Source organism: Sipha flava, unplaced genomic scaffold (assembly GCF_003268045.1).
Source record: "Sipha flava isolate LNK unplaced genomic scaffold, YSA_version1 216_pilon_pilon, whole genome shotgun sequence".
Lineage (NCBI taxonomy): Eukaryota > Metazoa > Arthropoda > Insecta > Hemiptera > Aphididae > Sipha > Sipha flava.
Genome location: NW_020272841.1, coordinates 45,953 through 62,992, shown reverse-complemented (window position 1 = coordinate 62,992; position 17,040 = coordinate 45,953). Strand labels below are relative to the sequence as shown.

At 26.1% G+C, this 17,040-nt stretch overlaps 1 protein-coding gene across 2 annotated transcripts; it reads right to left on the bottom strand.

The window, feature by feature from the left end:
* Positions 1–430: 430 nt before the first annotated feature.
* On the bottom strand, positions 431–8,640 carry LOC112682948 (leucine-rich repeats and immunoglobulin-like domains protein 1). 2 transcript variants are annotated; one of them, XM_025553738.1, is made up of 14 exons: positions 7,729–8,638; positions 6,149–6,217; positions 4,918–4,989; positions 4,703–4,840; positions 4,451–4,594; positions 4,221–4,364; positions 3,995–4,135; positions 3,755–3,898; positions 2,858–3,249; positions 2,478–2,792; positions 2,130–2,411; positions 1,772–2,047; positions 1,006–1,233; positions 433–932 (listed from the first exon to the last, which is right to left on the bottom strand). In XM_025553738.1, the coding sequence occupies exons 1-14, from the start codon at positions 7,941–7,943 to the stop codon at positions 724–726; spliced, it is 2,769 nt and encodes a 922-aa protein (XP_025409523.1). In that variant the 5' UTR covers positions 7,944–8,638; the 3' UTR covers positions 433–723. The 2 variants fall into 2 exon arrangements, with proteins under 2 accessions (XP_025409524.1, XP_025409523.1); XM_025553739.1 differs by lacking the exon at positions 1,772–2,047 and having other exon boundaries at positions 431–932; positions 7,729–8,640.
* Between the last annotated feature and the right edge of the window lie 8,400 nt (positions 8,641–17,040).

Here is a 17,040-nt window from a genome sequence, read left to right as displayed (position 1 = left end):
TTTAATTTAGTTGTACAAAATCGTTCGCAATTAAAAAATAATGTAATGAGATCGGTTTTAAACATTTACATATAAATATATTAATTTGTACAAATAGAAAACAGTACTTAATATTTATTATTCAATCAATAATTAATATAGCAGCTCTAATAATAAAAATTATATATTCAACTGGTTTTATAAATTAGTATTGAGTGGTCAAACCATTAATTAATCTTAAAAAAATACATGAATTAGATTATACACTATTAGTTGTCATACAAAAGTAAAATAATAATGCCTTCTGAGATATTTAAAGCACTAGTATTATATATTTAATACAATTATAACAAAAATAAAAATACATTAGTGAAAATTATCTTCAACAAGATATTTTTCTTCAAAAAGGGACAGAAGTTATGAACTATTATTGTTAATAAAACATGAATATAAAAATCTATTCAAATAATGATAAAAAAACAAACGTAAAGACAGGAACATTTTGATATTTCAATCAAATTTAAGTAGGATTAAGTTGGAAACAAGTAGTAAAAAAAAAAAAAAAAAAAAAATACAAATATGCTTATAACAATATTAAAGCGGAAAATTTAAGCAAATTATGAGAACTCGAACAGAAGAAAGTTTCCCAGTTGGCACATAAAAACTTATTAAAATTTAAATGTTAAACGAATAATAGAAAACAAAAAGGCACATTTGTTAGATAATTAGATGTGGGACACAACATTATTGAACGGAATCTTTATCACATATAACTTCATCACAACCTTCAATATTTTCACTTAGTTTTTCTGCTGGTAACTGAACAGGCAAGGACCCAATGTTTGCATTTTTGTAAACAACAGAATTCTTGCCCAAAACAACAGAACCATGTGAAAGTAATGGTAAATTTGGATCAGGTGACACATTTACTGTTGGTTGAGATATATTCAAACCTAGATGAAAATTGTAATTATTAATTTTTAAAAAATAAGAATTTATAATATAAAATAAAATATTCACACTTACAATCATTGTACAATTGTTCTTGGCTTCTTTTTGGAGATTCTCCAGTGCCACTGTCTTTACTATTTGAAGAATTTAATGATTTATTGTCAGCACTATTTATTAAATTCGATGTAGGGTTTTTTGATTTACAAATAAATGATATCCAAATTCCAGATGTTATAACAATACATAAAATAATAGCAATAACTGTCAGCCCAATAGCATAATCGTGAATTAAACTTCGGTACACTAGAAAGGTAAAAAATATATTACACAATATTAAATAGTATAATTTTTAATAAAATATTAAGAATTTCACTAAACCTCAATTATTATATTGGTAAAATATTTGTATTAACCTAGAAAATACAAATATACACTCAAAGCAAAATAAAATTGAGATCAATACTTTGGAAAAAATAAGGATGTAACATAATATAATAATATTATAACAATATTACAAAAACTATATAATTTATACATTAAGTATTGGGAAATAGCTTATAGCTAACTAATGTTTAATTATGCTTATTATTTCTTTATGTTTATTGTAATACCCAAGAAGAAAAAAAGAAAAAGAAATATAAATATAAACACTTATTTATAAAATTATTAAGATGGCAGTATGGAATTGATTAACACTGACTAAACTATTGAACAGTCCAATTATACAACAGTAAAAAACAATCAATTTTCGAAATTTTTTAAAATAAAACTTTTTTTTAATTTAAATTAAAATACTTTTTAAAATTTTTATTATTAAAGAAAGAATAAAAATTATATTTACATGGTAAAATTAGAACTTCAACTTCTTGTACTTTTATTCCTAAAGGATTAGCAATTTCACATTTATAAGTGCCTGAATCATCAGCTTTTGTTTCCATTATAACTAAAATTTGATCTTCAGCAGTAAAATAATGTCTGTTGCTAGATGCAAGAGGAATGCCATTTTTTGTCCATTTTATTTTAGGTTTTGGAGATCCATAATTTAAACATTCTAGAACCACTTCTTCGCCTACTTTAACTTGTTTGTTTGACATTATACTTTCAAACCCTGGTGGTTCTAGGGAACATTTTATAAATACAGATATTGTATAATAATACATAACTTATAATTTAAATTAATTAAAATAATACTTTCATACCTGTAACAGTAAGAGTTGCATTCGCAGCAATCATTCCAGCAATATTTTTCGCTGTACAACTATATACACCCATATCAACTAATTTTACATTAACAATTAAAAATACATCATCCTTGGACATAACTTGCATACGTCGTTCTTGAGCTGCTGGAAAATCACTACCACCATCTTTTTGCCAAGATATTTGTGGAGGTGGATATCCATTTGCAGCACATTCTAGCCTAGCAGTAAATCCAGTTTTTACTGAACTGTTTCCAGGTATTTTGGCAAAAACAGGAAATGCTAAATATAAAGAAGTAATGAATTATTGTCATAATAATAATAAGAGAATACCCATTAGATACTTACCAACAACAGATAATATTGAACGATTTGAATATGTGATACCAAATTCGTTAGAAGCAACACATTGATACTTGCCACTTTGAGACATTGTTATATTAAACAAGTTCAAAGTGGAGTACTGTGATACACCATTAAGCTCAAAAGATGAATAATGATTTGTAGAAATCAATTCTAAATCATGATTATCTTTTTTCCAAACAAAATTAATTTTTTCTGGTGATGTTGAATTAACACCACATTTTAATGTAATGTTTTGACTTTCAAGAACCATTTTTGATTCTGGATGGATTATAATAATAGGTTTTGGACTGTTTTCATCTGGAAGGAATGACACATCAATAATATTTTTATTATTCATTTCTAGCATTACTATAAATACTTACAACAAGAAAAGTCCTCTATAGGTACATCTTCTAAACTTTTTCCTCTATTTTTTTCAGGAAAACCACAAAATGTATTAATTCTATCGAATGGTAAATTCAAAAAATTTTCTGGTTCTTTAAGCCATGACAGTGAACAGTCACATACTAATGATGAACTATTTAAATACAAATTAACAAGTTCAGGCATACATTTGAATGCTTCTTCTTGGATTTCTAAAACATTATTTTGAAGTAAATTCAATTCTTTCAGATTGTCTAAACCTAAGAAAGCTTCTTTTTTTATGAAAGATATTTTATTGTTCATTAAACTCAATAGTTTTAAATTTTTAAGTCCATTAAAAGGTTCTCTTGCATCTTCAATTAACCATGCCAAAGAGTTGTCATCCATTTGTCTATAAAGAAAAAAAATTATTACTTATATGTATTCTATATATTAATATTATGTGTAATATAAAATAAAAATTTAATTTTAATTAAGACCTCATTTAACAATTATTTATTTATAGTTCTAAATAACAGATTATTAAACAAAAAAAATTAAGTAAATACCATTTTTAACATTAAAATATTTTTAATATTTATTTTGGATTTAGTGTACATATTGATTCAAGAATTTAATTAATTATATATCATCAAACAGTAAATAGTTTCAGAAAATGCATATACTAATAAAATTTTAATGTAAATTGTGGTTCTGAATACATTATCTTAAATAGAATAAAACTTTGTATACAAGGCATACAATGTGATATTAATTTGTTGTACATTAAATATGTAATAATAAAATAAGGTTCAGTTATGATACTTAAAGCTTTAAAATATGGCTTACTTACAGTATTTAAGACACTAATTTTTAAAAACTATAAATATATCAAATAAATAAAAATAAAAACTTACAGTATTTGTAACAGTGGTGTATTGTTAAATGATCCTTCTTCGATAAATGATAATCTATTGTTATTCAAGTGTAATTTTTGTAACTTTCTTAAATGTTCTAGATCATTTTTTTCAATTAATTGCAAATTATTATAAGATAGATCCCTTGAAACAAAAATAAACATTATATTTTTAATTTAATTAATATTTACAAATATCATTGTTTGAGAAAATATGACGTCAATATCTAGTACTACTTACAATTCATCAAGGTTTTCACAAGATTCCCATCCACCTTTTATTTGATCAATTCTGTTATAGCTTATATTTAAGTGCTCAAGTGAGTTCAACCCATACAACCAACCCTTCGATATTTTGCTTATGCTATTATATTCCAAATGTCTAGAGTTAAAAAAATAAAGCATTTAATAGTAAAAAACAAATGTTTCATTAATTACATATATTTCTTATTATATTATATACATACAATGATTGTAACTTTGTTAACCCATAAAATGATCCATCTAGTAAATCTTCAATATTGTTTTGTCGTAATATTAATGTTTTTAAACTTACTAAACCCTTAAATAATAATCCTTCAATAACAGTCAAGTTATTTTTACTTAGATCTCTAAAAATTAAATATACATTATTATAATCATACTTGTTGTTCATTATAATAGATAGCTATAATATTATTTCATTGTGTTTGCTTACAGTAATTCAAGATTTGTCAGTTTTTTGAATAAACCAATAGGTAAATTGCTTAGTCTATTATGAGACATTTTTAAATCTATTAAATTTGTTAATGTATCAAAACAGTTTTCACTTAAACTTGAAATTAAATTCTTATTCATATTTCTGAAAAAAAAAAAAATAAATAAGATGTGTTATTGATTTTTTGAAAACTAAAAACTAGTTCAATTAATAAATTTTATAATTGTTAATAAAATTAAATTTTATACTAACAATATTCGCAAATGATTAGAATATGGAAATGTATTATCTTCCAAAAATGCTAATTTATTATTGTTCAAATTTAGAGATATCAAACGAGGTAAATTCTCTAGAGAAATACGGTCCAATGTATCTATTTTATTATGTGCTCTAAAAATCCAAAACATACAAATATTAAAACTAAAATTTTATAACTTATAAAGGAGTAATAATAATATTCAACTTACAAATTCAGATTATTGATACTTGCTTTACTCGTAAACAATGGGAATGACATAATACCATTTTTATATAGTTTCCTTAACAAAAAAAATAATATTAAATGTAATTATTATATCAATTAATATCTACATAATATTATTATTGTTAGATTACACATAAAATATGTTTCTTTTGTAATCTAAATAAATAATAGTTTATTAAAAATAACTAAACAACATTGAATTACAAGACAAAGTCAGATAAATAAAAATCGAAACATAATAAATGGATTAATTATTAATTACAATAAATAAAATTATAAGAAAATTTTTTTTTCAAAAAACAATATTAAAAATTGTGTTATTACATGTTCATGTTCAAGCATTTCCTTATTTACAAATTTTGCTGCAACAAATTTTACATGACATTTATGATAATTCTAATTTTATTCTATTTTCTAAATAAATAAATATATTTTATTAAAATAAATGTAGATTTATTTGGAAAAAGGGGAAAAATTAAACAAAATTGTAAATTTAAATTACATTCAAATATATTTGAAAAAAATTTAAGTAAATAATTGTTATATTATTTAATATTAATAATCATGTGTCTACTTAAATACCTAAATATCAGATCTTCTAATTTAATATTGAAATTAAAATGTAAGTTTTTTAAGTTTAGTTAGAATAATTTAAATTATTCAATTCAAACATTTTTAATTTAATTTCGGTACAGTTATCTTCTAAAATATATTATTTTATTTGAATATATAATAAATTTAAGAGTAATAATTGAAGTATTAAAATACTTCTATAAATTAACTAGAAATAAATTAATATAAATATTTTGTTAATTTAACTCAATGAAAATTAGTATTAATACCGAATGCTAAGTATTCCGTTGTTAAAATAAAGATCACAATAAACATTTAATGAATCAAAAAAACTTACTTTAATATTCAATAACATTTTAATGAATAATAAAATGAATACATTTTTTTTTGCACAAATTCAGCATTTTTTTTTTTGTGTATTGAGTTGAATTTTTTATAAAAACATAAATAAAAATGTTCTACTTAACATACTAATTATACCTTATACATAAAATATAATTATTGTCCTCTGTTTCATGCATAAAAAAAGAGTTATTATACATGAATACAATAAGCAATATAATATAAAATAAATTAATATTATTAATTAAATTATTAAAGATATAATCAACTGTATCATTTTAAATCTTTAAATTACTTACAATGTTGTTAGATTTAAGTAGCTGCCAATATCAATTTCCAAAGTTCTTATTTTATTTGAGCTCAAATCTCTATAAATAAAAATATTTTAATTACTACAGGATGAACGAAAATTATGTTATAGTTTATTAACAAGTATAAATAACACTTAAGTATGTGACCAATAAAAAAATATTCTATAAAATAATTATTGTTTACTTGGTTTTAAATGTTAATTTCTTGTCATATTAAATTATATGTTAAGCGTTGATAGCAATGTTATTAGATGATGAATGGCTCAATGCCAGAGATGAGGGCCAAAGGAACGAAACTTTTATAATAGTTAAAGATACTTGATTTTATTTTTGGTATGCTTAACATAAATTTGATTTTGACACTTAGCACTGCTTCAAGAATTACAACTACATCTAGTATTAATAACAATAAATGTAAAATCCATAAATATGTTATATGAGGTATAATAATTAATTAATCAATGACGATGGAAAATATTAAAGAAACACATTTTTAATTTAAATTTAAGAAACATTATATTATTATTCCAGAAAGAAATGCCTATTAAGTTTCAACCTGTATAAATCCAAATTTTATAATTTATTTTATTTTATTAAAATTTGATAAATTGAAAATAACAGGTAATTTTAGTGATTCAGTAATTTAACGACTTAATTAGTTAAAGTCAATTAGAAATTTATTAATAATAAATATTTCTATTATCAAGAATTTAAAACTATTTATAATAATACATTTAATCCATTTATATTAGTGAATGTGTTTTTTTAAATTAAATTAAATAAAAAATAAGTTAAGAATGTTATAAATAATTTTTACTCATATTCAGAATACGAAAATGGTAGCAAAGGTGAATGTTTCTTAATACAAATATATTATTTATTAAATAACGTTATTTCTATAATACAGATTAAGAACATTAACTATTAACAATTGTTTATACTTAAATTCAACTACTTTACTTATGTACATTTCATATATTATATTATTATCATCAATGTTTGATCAAGTCTATACTTTTATTTTTTAAACTGGCCTTACAAATACATGAATGTGTGTCAGGGATACAATATATGTTGTTGAAATATGTATTTTATTATTATTAATTAGTCAGAAGGGAACAGTTAATGATTTGAGATATCTTGCATTGTCTATAAACATTTATGCTACTAGCATTAATAGGTATACAATTTAAACATATAATATTCATATATTATTTTTTGTATACATTCCTAGATATAAAAATACTTATTTTCCATAAAATTGTTAAAAAAAGTTAAAAAAAGTCATACAAGACATAAAATATTAATTTAAGAATGTATTTAAGGTATAAGATTTAATACAGAATCAGAATAATATAAGTTTATTTTCTTTCTAAAAGTATTAACAGTTTTGCAAACAGCAATATTGTATTAGTACGACAGAAATGCACCAACGTGCGAGTGAAATGAATAGTATGATACAGTACGATACAATGGAAGCGAAATCAAAGAATCTAATACTTAAATTAAAATGTTAACAATATCAGCCTATTGCTGTCGATCATGGTGATACAGATCGTATTACTTACAAGACTTCGGTCCATATAGGTAGAGACTCAGGAAATCCAGACAGTAATCTTTTGCTGCAGTCGACATAACCACCGAGACACTCGCATTTTTTCGGACGTTTTTTCATCGGTTCGCTGTGCACGGTTCCATGGAACAGCAACAGCGACAGCCACAAATATGTGACGGACATGATTGGGTCAAACGCGGGATCGCACACCGGTGACCAACAGGGCATCACATGACGACGGCGATGAATGGACGGCGGTCGTCTGTCGAACGGTTGCCGAGACGTCTACGTGCGTAGGAGGAACACTCGCAGCGCATGCCGCCGTTACCGTCGTCGTCGACGACCGGACGAAAACGACGGGGAAACGCGGGTGAAACGTGAAACGGACGGCGGCAGAAGATCGATACGCGCGTCCTAGCCGAAGATTTCGAACGGTCGTCGTCGTCGGCGTCGGTTGCCGCAGTGCAGCATCGCATGCGTCGTCGTCGGCGGCTGTAAACGATCGGGGTGGAAAAAAAAATATGTATATAAATAAAAAAAACAACAACAATTCGAAAACCGAACAAACGAAAATACTGTTATGAACGCAACGTCGGTTCAATTATTATCTGAACAACCGTGTAAACAAAACGGCCAATACGAAAACACAAGAACCGTTATCACTAATTAACGAAGATAATGTGGGAGTCCCGGTCGACACTGGAATACGTTCCGCTAGCCGTTCGGTCTCACGCGCACGAATGCCCGCGTACACGCGATACATACTCTCCTCTCACTCGCTCGCTCATTCCTCCGGTTATTTTATTTTTTTTTTTCCATTCCTTTCTTCTCGTTCTCGCCACCCCGCTCCGCGCACCCGCCCCGGCGGTCACCGAAGACACCCGTCGGCCGTTGTTGCCGTCCCGCCCACCCGCGGCATTGTTATAGACGTTGCGGCGGCTGGTCCGCGTCGCCGTACGCTACCGGCGGCGCCCGGTCGGCTGCGTGGGGTGCTGCTGCTCCGGCGACCGCGGCCGAACGACGCCGACCGACACCGGTTAAAAAAAAAAAAACCCACCCGCCCCGGTTGTCCCGTCCCGCGACTCGTAAACGGCGACCGCGTCGTAACAACGCGTTGTTATTACTATTATTATCGCGCGCGCCCATCGATTACCGCGAAGGCGAGAACAACGCGGCGCGGCAGATGGTGGCGGTTCGATCCGCGTCGTCCGAAATCCCTGGCCGGATCGTTTTCGTACAATACGTTTCGATAATGAACGCGGCGCACCGTTACCGAAAGAACTCTCCGAGTTGAAATGTTCGGCGACATTTTCACATCGATGTTTACATCAAAAAAAATAATCGTGTGGGCTTGAACGTAAATAATAAAATAATTCCTCGAACGACGAATTAAAGAATTACGACCCACGCTGTGACCGATTTCGAATCTGTACGATAAGATTTCCCATATGTATAATAACTTCACGAATAAAATCTGTAACCGATTAAAATGCAAACGCTGTAAAATGCGGGTGTATATAATGGATCACGAATTGCATGTAACTCTTGTTTCTCGTAGTAACTACACGGATAATAGGTACATTATTGTTGATATATTTTGAACGGTATAAAAAAGCGTTTTCCGTTCAAAGACAACATATTGTATAGGGTGCATTATAAATTATCAGCCTTGGGTAGTAAATCGAATACAATATTCGAAATAATGTATTCAGAATACTTTTTAAATACCTACTTTTTTTGAAAGTATTCAATAAAGTATTTTAAATACTTATACGAGTATTCTGAATACAGTATTTCGAATACCGTTAAATCATTTATTTTTTTTTTAAATGATTTTATTACTTCTCTGTCGTATCTTGTATAAGCTAAAAGTATTTTACATAGATATTAGAAAATATTTATCAGTTAATTACTAAAATTATTATTAATATGATTAACACTAAAAGAGCAATTCATTTTTGTGAATATCATCAATGAGTACCTATTTTTATGTGGTCAACTTTAAACGTTAAAAGTAAAAAATTATAAACTCTGAATTATGAAAGTGCTTATTTTATCAAAAGAAATATCATTAATTTCTGAAAAAAATTTTATTTTCAAGTTCTTCCAATTCTTCTTTACATTGGAAAATATATAAAAAAAATCGAAAAGTGTCTTACAGTATCTTCTGATTTCCGAAAATGTTTAATAAGGTTAATTAACTTATTTAAAAATTAATTTAATAACTGAGTATTTTATGTTCTAAATAACGATAAGATTTCTTAAAAATTAAACATATTGGTATGTTTTATTAATATTAAAAATATTAAATTCTAATACAAATGATAAAATACATATTTATGTTATGAAACAGCCAGAAACAGACAAAAAAATGATAACTATAGGGAACGCATTTTATTGATAATATATATTATTTTTATTGGAATGAAATATTAATCTGATAAAAAATATGTACGATTTTAATCATTCTAAATGAAATAAGCCCACATTTATTTTTCATATTTTTACATAATAGAGTGAATAAGTACATGTTTTGTACATACCACACTTTGGTTACTATTGATTATTTTTAATTTTTTCATCAAAAATTGATGACAATGATTACCTATCTACAGCTTTTATATGGTATTTACGTATTTTCGAGTATATGCCGTTGTAACATATTCTTTTTATAAATAAGTAACGTTTTAGTATATGTCCTTTTTTTTATCGTATACATTAAATTTATTTCATATTTGTACAATTTTTTAGAATGCTCATAATTAATATAACTATACATCTATACTCATAACTGAATCATCGTCATTTTACTTTATTAAATATTAAAGAATTCGTATATAGTTTTGCATAGTTTTAAGAATAAGATAAGATTATATATATATAATTAATAAATAAAGTCTATTACAATTTTGACTTTTGTTTTACATATTTTAATAAATAAGTAAATATTTTTGGTTTTTTATAACATTAAAACCTATCCCCTAACCCTAGTCTTTATAATTAAGCAAGGTTATTTAAATAGCTGTGTTTATTTCATTGTTGTTAACCATAAGTATAAATAAAACTCGACAATCATTATTCATAAGTTATTTTATGACCGGTTCATTCGATAAGAGTTTGTATAATGTATAAGAGTGTTTACTGTTTACTGTTTAACAATATATTCAAAAAATATAAAAACACAAAACGTATGTGTTTTTGTTCAGATTTCATGATTCATGATTTCGTCAGAAAATATGAGTGTCATCAAAATTATAACTTATGAGCAGGGACGTCGTCAGGGTTTGTAAGGCTCAGATACACTATTACGAAGCCTTAAATTATTATTATTTTAATCTTTATCATAGGAGTGGTTGTGAAAAGAAAATGAATTCAAAGTCTTTAAACAAACTTTTATTGATTTAATAATAAGAATAATAAGGATACTTGAATATTATTTGTATACTGTATTCTATTATAGGTACTTACTTATTACTTGGCCTATTGGATATGAATAAAAACATTTTTTTCTTGATTTTTCTAAAACGAAAGTTTCTACGAGATTTTAACAGTCAATGTTGTTAGATACTTCTTGTTCAATAGATATAATTGCAGGATCTGAAAGTTTTTCTAGGCTTAATTTGTTTCACATGTACGTTTTGAAGTAGGTAAGTTTTGAGTAACTTTTTTGGCCCAAGCTGACGTTACTGGTATTTAGTTATAAACCGTTCAACAATGTATCGTTGTCGTAAACATTTAAGAGCAGAACACGCGAAAAAATTACATGAAAATGTCCGAAAAAAAGACGTTGTTACAGTTGTGGTCCATTTCAATGGAAAATTATTACCATTTCTATCTGGGAAAGAAAATGTCAATAGACTTCCGATAGTAATCAGTTTCGATGCAAATGAAGTTACATATCCCTTTCATAAAATCAATTACGGGTAAAGATCAAGTTTTAACAGTTTATTATACATTAGTAGAGTGGAATTTTATAGAAAATGTTTAAGGTATTTTGTGATAAAATATCTTGATTTTATTTATAATCATGCATTTATAGTTGAATAAAAAGAAAATAATGTATATTATTATGGAAAAAAGAATGTATGAAAACCTAATTATTTTTAGCTATCATTGTTATTTAGTTATTTTTACCAATAATATTTCAAATTTTACTAATTATGGTATCAGTTAAAATCATTTTACAAACATTTTTTTTACTGTTTTTCATTTTTTCTACATCCCGATTTTAACTTTGATAATATTATATTCTTAAAAACAAAGATTAAAAATTATACTATACAATCATTTATCAGTATATCAGTTGAATGTACTCTTTGACATACATTTTTTCTAGTGGATCAATTTTGAAAACTTACTAAATAATTTGTTATACCTACTCTGTGTGTGGTGTATCTTTACGGTTATATTTACAACAATTCAGTATTTAATATTTGATATTAGAATTGGGATTTATAAATAAAGTGAGATTTTTGTATGGTTTTATTCATTATTTTTATTATATACATTATATTATGTTATTATATTATAACTTAACTATTACAAAATATATATGTATACAGAATATGTATATGATTCAACTTGCCAGAAATTTTATTACTGGTGATCTTAAAAAAGTCACTAAATTTACTGTTAGATACACTAATTTTAATAAATATTATAATAATTGTTAAATCGTTACCGCCCCAAACACTGAAATAAGTGTCCGAGTCACTTATACGAGTACCATGACAATTGACACAATAAACAACAGTTTTTTGGAGGCGCTAAAGTGTTGTGGTTAGAAATTTGCTCACTTGTGAATTAATGAATTATTGAACTTTTAAAATTATTTTGAAATTATTATATTCTTAATAAATTATTTCAATTAACTTACACTAAACGTGTTTTTCTGTGAACATTTTTTTTTATTACAATAAAAATTGCAAGACTGCAAAACTCTTGCAGGTGGGTCTTATTTTGGTCTTGGTCTTGCAGATTCAATCTTGTGTCGAAAGAAATCGTACGTATAGACACATCAATTATAATCTTTATCTAAGTAACAATTAAAATAACTCGTCAAGTCACACTACCACCACGGAAGAACCCCTTTATTAGTTCGTTCGTTCTCTTATATAAATTTAACTACCTATAATAGTTATAATAATAATAATAATAATAATAATAATATAATAATGTGCTTACATGCTAATAGAAGAAATTAAAAAAAAATGTATGCTAGCTTATTTTCTATTGCGTCATTAATATAATCGGAACTTGAATTGCCTAACACTTAGTATTAGTCTTGTAGAGCCATTGTAGTTTTGGTCTTGGTGTTAGTCTTCGTCTTGCAGCAAGATCAAGACCAAGACAAGACCAAGAACAACTTTGTTCATTATTGTTCTTAAATATTTGCACCAAATTTGCCTGCGTTTAAATTATATGAATTACGGCTTATCATAATTCAACAATTATTTCAAAATAATTAAAATAAAATAAATATATTTAATCAAACTACAGTAAATAACAGGTATACATTTTTTAGTTATTATAATTTATAAGAAAAATACAAATTTAACAACATTTTTATTTTTATAAAAAATATATATGTAAATTGTATTATATTTTTTTAAATAAACATTTATATTATATATTATATATTAAAACTATTTTGTAGTCTTAAAAATTAATAATCCTCATCACGTATATTTTAATTTCCTAATGTCTATTAATTACTTGTGTAACCTATAGAAGTAGATTCTCAATGAATTTTAATTTTATATTATTATATTATTATATTATACATACCACGTAATCATTTTATACAATTATAATATTATTATTATATAAACGGGCGGTAACCAAAAGTGCATTAAATAGCTGTGGGACACCTTGTATATTATTAATATATTTCAACTTTTTTATGATATTTTATTTCTGTAACACTCAAAATGAATAATATATATAAGTACTTATTTTATATTCTTTCTATCACCTTTATGTTCCATATTATATATTATATATTCCATATTATATAGAATATTTTCCATTTCTAATTGATTTATTAAGTAAAGCTATCTATTTTTTTTCCTGTCATTATAAAATATTAAAAAAAAAAAAAAAAAAAAAAAAAATAATTTTTTTAAACTTAACTCAATTTCACCAACGTATAATTTCAATAAGTTCAATAACAAAATTGAAGTATTAAAATAAATATAATACATATAAAATGGTGGGAGGGGAGTACAGTAAACGAACAACTAGGACACAACCCACAAGGCATGTATAGTATAATTCGAAGTAAAATGTATTATAATTTATACAAATCTATAAATATTTTCCAAAACAAATCAAAATATGACTGATATCAACTTTAACTGCTGTATAAAAACTGCCATAATGTATGTTTATAGCATAATCATAATTATTATACCCATAGTTTTATATTACCATTGATTTAAACACATAAAAAATACATGTATTATTATACAAGATATGCATCTCAGCGTCAGCCGCTTCTAAAAATAGTGAAAAACAGGTAAACTATCGCACGGCTCTGTTGCTTATATTTCGGTAGAGATTTCAATAGGTACAAACCAAATGAAATAAAATACATAATTTCAAATTTTTCAAAAAAAAAAGATTTTTGCAAGAATTAAAACCATTTGGAATAAATTTATGATAAATAAATATATTTTAAAAACAAATAGATGAAAAATTTTTTTGTGATGCAGTGTTTTTATTTTTTTAATATCTCAACTCAATTTTATTATAACATATTATATTAAAACACAAAACTAACTAATTTACAAATATTAAGAAATCAATTCATGCAATTAAAAAAACTGAAACACTACATTGCACTTGACGCTCTCATCTATAAACTCTGAACATTTTGTAAATTTGTTCCAAATAGTCGCTGCGTAATTTTGGTTCACGTGGAACTTCTTTTCATTTTAGAATACAACTGTAAGCAGGCCTGTATTTAAAAATTTGGTGCCCCTGGGCATATAATTTATGTCCCCTCCAAAAAAAAAAAAAAAAAAATAATAATAATAATAATATAACATTTATTATTTCATCCACAATCGAGATTCTTTAATATTAAAATATAACTTATAGTTGAAAATCGTTAAATAGTTTTTTTTAATTAACAAATTAAACAAATCATAACATAATAAAACATACAATTTCCTTTTTTTTAATTAGTAAATTATAATATAATAAAAATAAATTTTTTTTTATTGTTTTATTTTTTTTTCATTTGGTACATCATTTTTAAAATTAATTTTGCTATACTATTTTGCCACCCTTGAAACTCAACGTTCCCAGGAATATGCCTACTCGTGCCCCCCCCCCCCCTAAATACGGACCTGACTGTAAGACGTCCTCATAAGTTTTAAAATTAAATTATTGTTAATTAAAATAATCCAATTACAAATAACTCACTTAAGTTATTCATTAAATAGCTAATAAATAAATATAATAAGTATTCACAAAAACATATACCTTTTTCTTTCTATTTTTTCATTTATTTTTTTGACTTGAAAATATTATGAATTATATTTTAAATCAAAATCGTAAACAAAATGATAGCGTGTACTAATTCTTTTATAATTTTTATAATTTTTTACAAATTTAAATCTGATACTGAACCATCAAAAAAAAGAGTAGGAATTTATTATTTGCCCTAAACGTGATTACAAAAAAAAAAATGTACATCAAAAGATTTTTCATTAAATTTACTTATGTAAACAAATTGACTATACTTGAAAATTTTAAGGTTTTTTTATATATAAACACTTAAAATACGAATCATGATTAAATATTGTTATATTGACTGTGAAATATTATTTTTGTAAGTTTTAATTAAAATTAAATATACATATGCATTGTATGTGTATTTAGGCGTGCGCACGGAGGGTGTTAGGTATGCTCGAGCATCCTCTCGAAATTTTGTAAAAGGGCCCTACAATTTAAATCTAAGAATAAGGAATTTATATTTTTATTTAAATGTTTCTGAAATCAGATGTATTTTATGCTAAAATATTTGGTAAAAAATAAAGGATATTTCGTAAAAAAAAAAAAAGAAATAAAACAACATTTTCTAAATTTTTGTGCAAAAACTTATTATGATAATATAACAGCTGCAATTGGCTGCGTAAGTATAAATCATAAATAATCGAAGAAAATATATGAGACTTAAAAAAAATGTATTAATTGGGATTCATAGGCGTGTGCAGACCTGTATTTCATGGGGTGCCTACAATACTTTTGGACTTAATATTAATAAAATGTGTAGGTATATTTAATATTTAATTTATTTAATGTAATGTATAAATAATTAGATAAACATAACATTAACGTGACACGGCACGTTACTGTATTCTCGGTAGCTGCCGGTCAAGACGTTATGTGTGTAACAACTTCTACGTGGTTCGGCCGTTGGTTGATGCCCGTTCACAAACAAAACCACCGGTCTTCAAGAATTGTGATGAAGATTCTTGACGGACGAGGTTGTTTGTAGTTGAAAGTTGCTCCTAGTGGAATCTCGAAGATTTCTCGTAATGAAGTCGTAGTGCTTATCTAGTTCGCCTTGGTGGTGGAGTAGAGATTACCTAATGGGGGGTACGTTGGCACTCGTTCCGGCAACTGTCCTTAAAAACCAATGGCCATATGTCAACTAAAGTATAGTTAGGATGTTAGTAAAAAAGAATAAATAAAATGATTAAGTGTTAAGGTCCCTCGAATTTTATTGTAATCAATATTCCCTGCGAGAGAATATTCTCAGCATGACGTCAACACCGGGTGGTTTTTATTATTATCATTCTTTTTTCATTTTATCCTGTGAAAATACATACCTACGCTCAGAGGCAGAGGACAATTGAAGTCATTGAAGTTATATGATGTGCCGCACACATTTTATAAACTATTCAGTTGGCCATTGGGAGTAACAAAACAAGTGTCGTTGAGGTAACACCTGCCTGTAGAAACAACTTCTACTTCTCAAATAAATTATATTACTTGTACATACTGAAAAAAAAAATAATACGTGTACTTACCTATATATTGCGACGAATAAATATAAACTGCTTTTGGATTCCTATTAAATAACCTACAACTATAAAATTTGGTCACGCATGAGTAAATATTTGTATGGCCTCTCTCCGAACTCGCCTCCTCTCGGTAATTGATAGAAATATGTAATTGAATTTTCGCAGAATATCGACCAATTTATATTTATTATTTGTCGTAACTATTTTAGTGAAATAATTATTTAGTTATCCACTGAAATAGTTTATATACTGTACTTGGTACTTGAACAACTTTAGACAATATAAAACGC

Bases quoted from the DNA above. Each gene is read 5' to 3' on its own strand.
- LOC112682948 (XM_025553738.1), bottom strand. From the start codon at position 7,943: ATGCCCTGTTGGTCACCGGTGTGCGATCCCGCGTTTGACCCAATCATG. The intron at 4,990-6,148 runs GTAAGTAATTTA...TTTTTTGTTAAG, and splicing joins TACTTAAATCTAACAACATT to GAAACTATATAAAAATGGTA. The intron at 2,793-2,857 runs GTAAGTATTTAT...CATTCCTTCCAG, and splicing joins TATAGAGGACTTTTCTTGTT to ATGAAAACAGTCCAAAACCT.